Source organism: Bos taurus, chromosome 3 (genome assembly GCF_002263795.3).
Source record: "Bos taurus isolate L1 Dominette 01449 registration number 42190680 breed Hereford chromosome 3, ARS-UCD2.0, whole genome shotgun sequence".
Lineage (NCBI taxonomy): Eukaryota > Metazoa > Chordata > Mammalia > Artiodactyla > Bovidae > Bos > Bos taurus.
The window spans coordinates 77624546-77633765 of NC_037330.1; the positions used below are offsets into that span (position 1 = coordinate 77624546).

General features: G+C 40.7%; 1 protein-coding gene across 1 annotated transcript; it reads left to right on the forward strand.

Moving 5' to 3' along the window:
* Window positions 1–213: 213 nt before the first annotated feature.
* On the forward strand, window positions 214–2592 carry GNG12 (G protein subunit gamma 12; the record flags this gene model as incomplete). The annotated part of the gene is given in 2 exon segments (NM_174785.2): window positions 214–326; window positions 2447–2592. Coding segments are annotated over 2 exon segments (219 nt in total). The 3' UTR covers window positions 2573–2592.
* Window positions 2593–9220: the final 6628 nt, after the last annotated feature.

The window sequence follows — 9220 nt, forward strand, 5'->3', positions numbered from 1 at the left end:
CTGCAGAGGAAAGATTCACGAAAGTGCTCAGAAGTATTACCAGCTTAAACACCGAGGCCACCACTCGCATTCCCAACTTCGTGGTGACTGCCTCCAAGAAGCTGTGGTGACCGGAAATGCATCCTTTTCCCCTCGAGTAACACAAAACATTACGAATGTCTAAACAATTTTTTTAAAAGTTCACCTTTTAAAAAAAGTTCTCTTAAATTTCAGGTGAAAACCATTAACTGAAGATGTCGAGCAAGACAGCCAGTACCAACAACATTGCCCAGGCACGGAGGACTGTGCAGCAGTTGAGAATGGAAGCCTCCATTGAGAGAATAAAGGTAAGAGCCTCGAGTGGGCCAGACGTGTTCCTCACCATCTCTCTCTGCTCTCCTGAGGCCAGGCCATATTTCTGAGAAGATAATGCCATATAATTCAGCCAGGTGCCATGATTTCCTCTGAGCAAGCTGAGAGTTTCCGAATCTTAACTTTCTTTTCTACATAGCATGGGCAAGCCAAAGTGTCTGAAGTGAGCCTGTCTGTTAGGACAGAAAACCTAAAACCCATGACAGGATTTCCTGAGGACTTGCTTTCCCTGGGCACACACAGCAGAGCCTTCTGGCACTGTTTTCTCCCTGGGGACAGGGGTTCCAGGTGGACTTTATATAAACACCCTCGTCAGCCCTCTGGAATGTATGAAGTGTTCTGGAGTTATCACTGCAGCCGAGTGAGCCTGGCATAACAAGTCAACGGTCGGGTGTCCTTTTGAGGAGAAGGCACTTTTTCAGTGTGTGTGAGCTTTGATGACCACAGTCTACATCCAGGGCAAATAATGCCAGCCTTAGTTGAGACCTGAGGAAACCAGAAGGCATCTGATGGGTCACCTGACTTAGAAGTCATTTCCCCAAAAATCTCCAGAGAGGGCTAAGCAGTGAGTGCCTTGGAATGTTGTGAGTAATGCTGTTTCCTAGATACTGAAGCAGTCACCTGATAAATTCCTCTGGGCCTGGAGATAGTCACCTGTCTTCAAAACAGGAGGCTGCCTGTCCTGTATTTGCCAGGGCTCAGCTGGCCTGTGCCCCTGGCCTGAGGACACTGATCTGATGATTCTAACGGGTCTCTGACCCAGCCCCCTGAAGAAGGCATGGTATTTCCATTTTTAACTCATGCCAAAGTAAGGTGCTACATCTTTCCATGCTGGTTTTGCCCTCTTTTTATTTCCCCAAGCCCAATGTTTAATGGTAAATCTTGACACTCTACCAAAATATGGCTCTGTTCTTCCTGAGATTTGGCTGTGAGCCCTTATTTCAGTGCTTTAACTCTGTTCTCCTCTGCATTCTAATTTATTTTTTTTTAATTGGGTAGAAGCTAAGATAGAGCCTTCCTTTGACTCAGACGTTTCTCTTTTTCCCCTTTTCCCAAGTTTTTATTTTGAGAAATTTTAAACCTACAGAAGAGTTGTAACAATAGACACCCATATACTCTTTACCAAGATTCACCAATTAGCATTTTACCATATTTGTTTTCTGTCTCTGCACACATACAAAACTGATGTAATTTTTTCCTGAAATTTCTTGAAAGTTATTTGCAGACATCATGACTCTTCACCCCTAATACTTCACCGTTTGTCTCCTAAGTACAAGGGCATGTTCCTCTACATAATCACAGTACAGTTATTACACTCAGGATCAGCTGCTGATATCTAACTCACAGTCTGGTTTTGAAGATTCTAGGCCCCTCACTTTGCAGAATGGGCCTCACTGCAAATGAGATTGTTTGCTGATGATCAAATTCGGGCTAAAGGTTTTGGCCGGAATACTAGCTGGCTGGTGGCATGTCTTCTGCACTCAGCCTAAGAGACAGCTGATGTCAGTTTGATCACTTGGTTGAGGAAGGGCTTATCTGCCAGATTCTGCATTTGGAAGTACCTTTGCCCTCTCAACCTGGGAGTGATACTTCAAGACTCTGGTTATCCTGTTCTCCCACAGTCTTCCACCCAGTGGGTTAGCATGCAAATACCTTTCGAGTTTGTAAATATTCTTTTTAAAAAAATTGTTTTATCTAAACAGTTGATTTACAGTGTTGTACCAACCTCTGCTGTACAGCAAAGTGACTTAGTTATAAACTTATATATTCTTTTATATATATACATTCTTTGCCATTATGGTTTATCACGGGATATTGAATATGGTTCCCTGTGCTATATACATTAGGACCTCATTGTTTCTCCATTCTAAATGCAGTAGTTTGTATCTACCAACCCCAAACTCTTAGTTCATTCCTCTACAAGTCTGTTCTCCATCGATAAATCTGTTTTGTAGATAGACTCATTTGTGCCAATTTTAGATTCCATGTATAAGTGATAGCATATTTGTCTGTTTCTGACTTATTTCACTTAGTATGATCATCTCTAGTTGCATCCTATAAATATTTTGTTTCCTTGGGTTTGTCTACACACCAGGTTTCAAAGGCATCAGCAGACCTCATGTCCTACTGTGAGGAACATGCCAGGAATGACCCTCTGCTGATGGGGATACCAACTTCAGAAAACCCCTTCAAGGATAAGAAGACCTGCACCATCTTATAGAGAAGTAGTGAAGTGGATCCTCCCCTCTTCTCAACAAAGCAAATGATGAGCAGCTCCTTGAAAAGATTTACCTTCAGCTTATTTGGTAACCACTGCTAATAACTAAAATGCTCTTAACTTGGAGTTATGGACTCTGAAGTCTTTACCTTCCAAGTTTTTCTTTCCTTTTACTGAATTAATACAGAATAATAATCTTGTTTCCCATTTGTTAACTATGGTGTCCTATTAGTTACTGCTGAAGGAAAAGTTGGTCTGGCCTTTATAAAGAAAACAAATATATCAGTGATCCAGTTAAAACCTAAATTACCTAAGCAGTCGTCTAGATTAAAATGCCAAGGATAACTGGTCCTAAAATTTTTGTCGTAGTCTATTCTTAAGAGTTGTGCCAATCTGTATAGTATATGTGGATGAGAAATGTTTTGTGTATATATATGTGTGTGTTTGTATATACACATCTCAAAGCTTATTTCCCAATTAAAATGTCTCTCCCTCCATACTATCAGTTCGACTCAAGAAGTTATACCTTTATCTCAAGCTGTGTGTAGGTAGAATTAAATTCTTTTCTTGTCGTTATTGTACAAAAAGAACACCCTACAGCCTATATTCATCGTAGTTGAGTAATGAAGTCATCTCTCTCCTCTTGAAACCGTGCTGACCTGCCAATCAAAATTTTTAAACTGAACTAAAAGCCCTTTTATAATATGAGCATTCTTTCACCAAGGGATTTCAGGTTTCAGCAATCCTGAATCTATGTAGGAAATGGGAGGCAGCCCTTGGGGGCACCCTAGGCAGCTGTGCCCCAGGGCTCATGGTCTCTGAACCAGGGGTAGACACCTGAAATTCCTACTGTAACGATGGGAACTAGACAGAGCGGCCATGAGCCCGGCCAAGAGAAGAGCAGGAATGCGTGAAAACCAGCTGCTCTTTGTGGCCTAACTTTGTGATTTAGCTCACTTTCTCTGCCTTCCCTCTTATCTTTCCTCTGCAGCCAGATCATGTCTTCAGAATTAATGTCCACCTCCCCATCCCCAAATGGGTAGATCATGGTGGGAAAGAAATATACAAAGAATGTAAAGGTATCGGACACATAAGCTCTTTTCAAGTATCTGCAGCATCTGCATCATCCCTGCCTGGTCCTCACACCATCAGAGGGGCTTGTTTCACTACTTGGGCTCACAGTTCCTTGATTTTCCTCTGGGCCTGGATATTACTGCCACACACACCCAGAATGGCTAGTGGGGATCCCCAAAGAAGGTTGTCTCCTGTGGCAGAGGGCATACTGTTAACTAAGAGGAGGAGAGGGTATTCCTAAACACTTATTTATGGGCCCAAACCATGCACCAGGCCTTTGATATTTTAATTCAAATTCCATTCATTAAAAATTACTAATGAAAAGTTAAAAGTATTCTCAGAAAGGATTCAACCCCAAGAAGGAATTATTTACAATGGTTTTTCCCTAGTTCTGTACAATCTTGCCCTGCAGTGCAAGCCTGTTTTTAAATCTAACACCTAAGCTTTGAGTATTATGTTAATTGTGGGTGAACAAATACAGTACTGTTTTCAGACTGCTCAAATCTATTCCGTATTTCTGCAAGTCACCTATCTAGCATTGTGAACTGCCCTCACTCCTCCAGGATCATGTGGAAATCATGCCACTGCCCTTACCTTCTTGTCATCCACACTTGGTTCTGCAAAGGGCCCAGTTTCCAAGTATATTATAGGCACCGTTGGTGGAGAAAGGTTTTTCCTTTCAAAAGGTGAAATTTGAAATATACATTAAGAAGACAACTTTACATGTACTGCATCACTTAATGAGACATTCTTTTTTTTTTAATAGGTGTATTTTTCTACTGATAAGTTTCAGAACACTAATCTTATTTTCACTCTGATTTTTACCATGTTCCTTTGAATATTTATAATGTAGCTTGTTACAAAATATTTTCATGAAATTACTTTTATTATACTGTTATATACACATTTTTGGTAGCAAGCATAGTTTATTCTTTCGTACTAAAACATGTTCTTTTCCCTATTAGAAAACAAGTATGGTTTGCTATATATTTGTTAATATGCTTGTAGTGGTAAGGAATGGACTTGAGGTCCCAGGAGATTTTTTTTATTTTTGCTAGCCAGATATCATAAAGGCTACAAGTATGAACATCATATAACTTCCTGACCAGGTGTAGGGCATGTTTAAGAAAAGTGATATCAAGTCCTTTGATGCTGGACCCAAGGGGGAAAAATTGTAGCTAAGTGTTGATTTACTTATTATGAGACGTCTATGTGAGAAAAATATAATATATGTATACATATATATGATATGCAGAAGTCACTTTTATTTATCAGGCTTTATTCTACTAGTAAAGCCACAGTTTAACTATTAGACAGCAGCTGGTTATAATGATGGACAAATGCCCAATGTGTTTTATTTTTTCCAAACTACCACTATAATGACACAATCACTTAAGTACATGCAACTTCCTGGCTTCATATCTATGAGGCTATTTAAATATGTTCACTATACTTTGTCTTTAATTCTGCCTCTATTAACAGTGATCTCTTTTTCCATTCTTGATTCTTCTTTAGTTCATCATTAATCTGTCCAATTGACGCCTCAGGACCATGGCAAGAATTTCATGACTCCAAAGTATTTTACAGACACACACTTTTTTTTTTTTTTTAACAGAGAGGAAACACTTTCTATACCATGTGGTTCACAAGCTGTAGGTTTTTTCTAAAAAGAATCAGGTTTTTACATTTCCTTATTATTAAAATAAAAAGTGCCATACTTACCCCTTAAAGCAAAGACCTAATTTGCTTTCTCTCTATTGGGACTATTTTTGTACTTTACTAATCTTTCAACTATCCAAAAAAAAATTATACCAATGATTTAGTAATTTTGAGGCATAAGTTAGTTTAGGTAGTGGAAGATGTGCCAAACTTTCCCTCCAGATGCCTTTGTCTCAATTTGCAACTAAGGTAGCGTCATCTGAGTGATTACACTGAATTTTACTAAGAAGTGAATCACAGTACATGTCAGTCCTTTCTCAATAAATGTAATACCAGAGTGTGTTATGACTGTAGACTTTTTATGGTAGATCTGTTAATAGAAAAAAAAAATATATTGAATTAAGTAGAGTTATCTGTATGTTAAAATAGAGCACTTACCTAGAGCTGGGTGTCCTGGATCGCTGTCTAGCCAATCCTGTGTTCCTGTGTTGTGTGACTTTGGACAAGGCACTCCATCTCTCTGAGCCTCCATTTCACCATCTGTAAAATAAGGGGCTTGAAGTAGCTGATGGCTGATACCCTCCTGTTCCGTCCAGTGGCCTACCCCTCTACTGGTCCTGCCAACATGTTGGTGCTATACGCTGCTTCAAATATAAAATTGGTTTGTCTATTGTGTGTGCTCATTTAATAGCTTATGAAAGGCCTTTTTGTTATATGGCTTTTTTTTTCTAGTTTTATGAACTTGATTACTGTAATAAAGTCTTGTTTGTAGCCATGTAACTATAAACATAGTCTCTTGATGTCAGTAAATTTGCATTTGATATATTAGTTGATGGAATTGTTGTTTTAGGACATTCTTTGACTACTTATCTGTCCAGCATCTTATTAACCTAAATATTGTGATCGTTGTTTGGAAATCTGTTCTCTGGAAAGAATAAAAGCATTTACTTCACAGCTAATGTGTTTGCAGATTTGAAAAACAGTTTCATTAAAGCACCATTGCTCTCTTTACTGGGTCTGGCTCATTGAATCTTCCTACCCATATTTTGCTCAATAAACTTAACAGAAGACCAGTTCTCCTCCCTTTTTCCTGCACTCATTCAGTTAACATTTTCTGAGTACCTGTTAAGAGCCAGGTATGAAACTAAAGCTCTGATTATACTCAAATGAATAAGGCTTACACTAGCCTGTGAGAAGCTCACAGTCTAGAACAAAAGATGGGAATGACTCGTATATAAACTAATAATACCATGTGCAATATGCCTGAACTCAGGGGAACACTGCTGTGAGCTCCCAGAGGAAGGAGGGCTGCCTATACCATGGCAGTCTTGACAAGGCTTCCAAGGGAGGTGGTGTTTGAGCTAGGTCTTGAAAGATAAAGAAACCCTGTAGTCGTGGGAGGGAATTGCAGGAGGAGAAAAGTGAGCTCAAAGGTAGTGTGCAGAGCATCTCCATACCTCCTTACCCACCCACCAGCAGGAAGAGGGTGGAAGTTGTTAAGGAGGAGTAGTGTAATGATTCACTGTGTGGAAGGCTGTTTCCCATCCTGAGACCTGGCAATGACCGTGGAAACAGATAACAAAGGTCATCAGATTTGATGACTCATACTCACCAAGTGTTTGCTGAAGGTATCCTGCCTCCTGCCCAGTCCCTTCCTCCAGGGCTGGGATTCCCTCAGAGACGAAGGGATAGATGACACCGTCCAGAAAGCTGCCAGAAGGGAGAAGGCGGCCAACAAGGTTTGGGGCTGGGCAAGCCACAGAGATGTTCCCTGCTTCAGAAAACCAGCACTCATACACTCTCAGAGTCAGGGCAGAGATAGCCACTCAACCCTTTCTAGGAAAGGACTGAAGCATTTAGATACTGCAGTCATGAAAAATAGGCAGCAACTGACCAGCATTTTTCATGGTTCAAACCAAATTACCAGAAGTTGCTGTGACTTGCAATGGAAGATGATTGTATTGGGAGGTGGTAGATGGGATTTGGGTAGGGCTTCCCTGATGACTCAGTAGGTAGAATCCACCTGCAATGCAGGAGACACAGGAGACGCAGGTTCAATCCCTGGGTCAGGAAGATGCCCAGGAGGAGGAAACAGCAGCTCACTCCAGTATTTTTGCCTGGGTAACCCCATGGACAGAGGAGCCTGGCAGGTTACAGTCCATGGGGTCGCAAGAGTCAGATATGACTGAGTGACTAAGAACGCAACATGCATGTGGGAGAGAGGATGAAGCTGAAGTGAGAAGACTAAGTAAATAGGGCAGATGAAATGGTACATGATCTAAATGGTATAAACAAAGAAGTCCAGCCTGCTGGCAACGGGGGAGCTAAATGTGGAGATGGAGGTCATCTCACAGCTCTCCTGGGCGTGGGCTGTGGTCAGCTTCTCATTGGCAAGGGTCTGTTACATATATACATGGACACTCACCATAAGCCTTCATACTCGGTGCTAGGGTATTGCTGCCTCCTTTTCTATGTCTAAATTTACAAACTTTGTTTGGACTTGCGACTCTTGACTGCAGAACCTACCCAACCATAAGCTCTAGCCACCATTGCACAACCTGGTATGACTATTGCCTTTAGCTTGTTTTCAGAGCCTGGCCCTGCTTGCGTCTCAACGCCTTTACCGCTGTGAGCAACAAATAACCTTTGCCTTCAGATACTGCCCCAATTACTGTTCCTTTATCTGAGTCAATCACATCTATTAAAGGCCCTTTAGCTGTAAGCCAGCCCTGGACAAACATAGACAGTTGGTCTCAGGAACCCACACCTCAGCTACTAATTTTTTAAGAAATCAATAATTTCTCTCCACTGGAAGAAAATGTCATCTAAATAAGTTCATCCTGAAATGCTATATGACTTTGTATTAGTCTGTAGAAGACTACTGGCACTGTAAAATAAAACTATGGAGAGAGAAACGCTTAGCACAAAAAAGTTCACCATAAAGTTTTAAGTATATTGAGAATTTTACATATGGAGCATTTTTACACCCTATGAATCCTCCTAGAGAATCTATTCAGTTATGAAAGCAAATAATTGGAATGGCTGAGCTATATAATGGTAAGGTCTTGAGTTTGGAAATTAAATCTGCAGCAGAGATACCTAGGTATAAATTGCTATTTCTAGTCTCTAGATCCAATCATGCACCCATCTTTACATACACACACACACACACACACGGCTTAATGATAGAAGTGGGAGCTCCAGCCACAAAAAGACCTATAATCTGGTCCTCACATAGAACAACCAAGGGTCACCACAAGCACCCTGTGGATCTGTAAATTAACATGAAGTGGGGGCAGGTCTAAAGCAGTCACTCACTGAACAAGTTGTAATATACAGTTTCCTCTTAAGACAGACAAATAAAAAGTAAGCCAATTTACAGTTTCAAAAATGTGAGTATATAATAGCACAGCTTGTACTTGGATATGGCAAAAATGGTTAAGAAGCCTTACGGTATATCAGAAGGCAAGCATCCCTTCGAAGAACTGTGCTCCAAGAATCATCCACATGCAGTAGATCCTTCCTACTTTTAACCTGAGACATTTCCCCAAGACCAGTGCATTAGAATTACTTTGTTCTAGATAAACCATTGTAGCTCTGATATCAATGAAGTACATATCAATATAGCTCATCAACATCTATTAATATTTACAGAACTTTGTGTGAGGCACTGGGGAAAGGAGGGACCCAACATTGACACAGACTGGGCACTCTGCATGTACCCTCCCATTTAAGCCTCACAACAACTCTCAAAAGAAAAGCAGACTTTAACTCTGTCCTACAGATGAGGAACTGAGGCTCAGAGAAGTCAAATTACGCAGGATCCTACAGCTAAGAAGTGCAGACCCTGATTCCACGCACCTAGCTCAGCTGGATTCTACAACCCATGGTCTGTCTTCGTATTTGTAGAATGGTTTG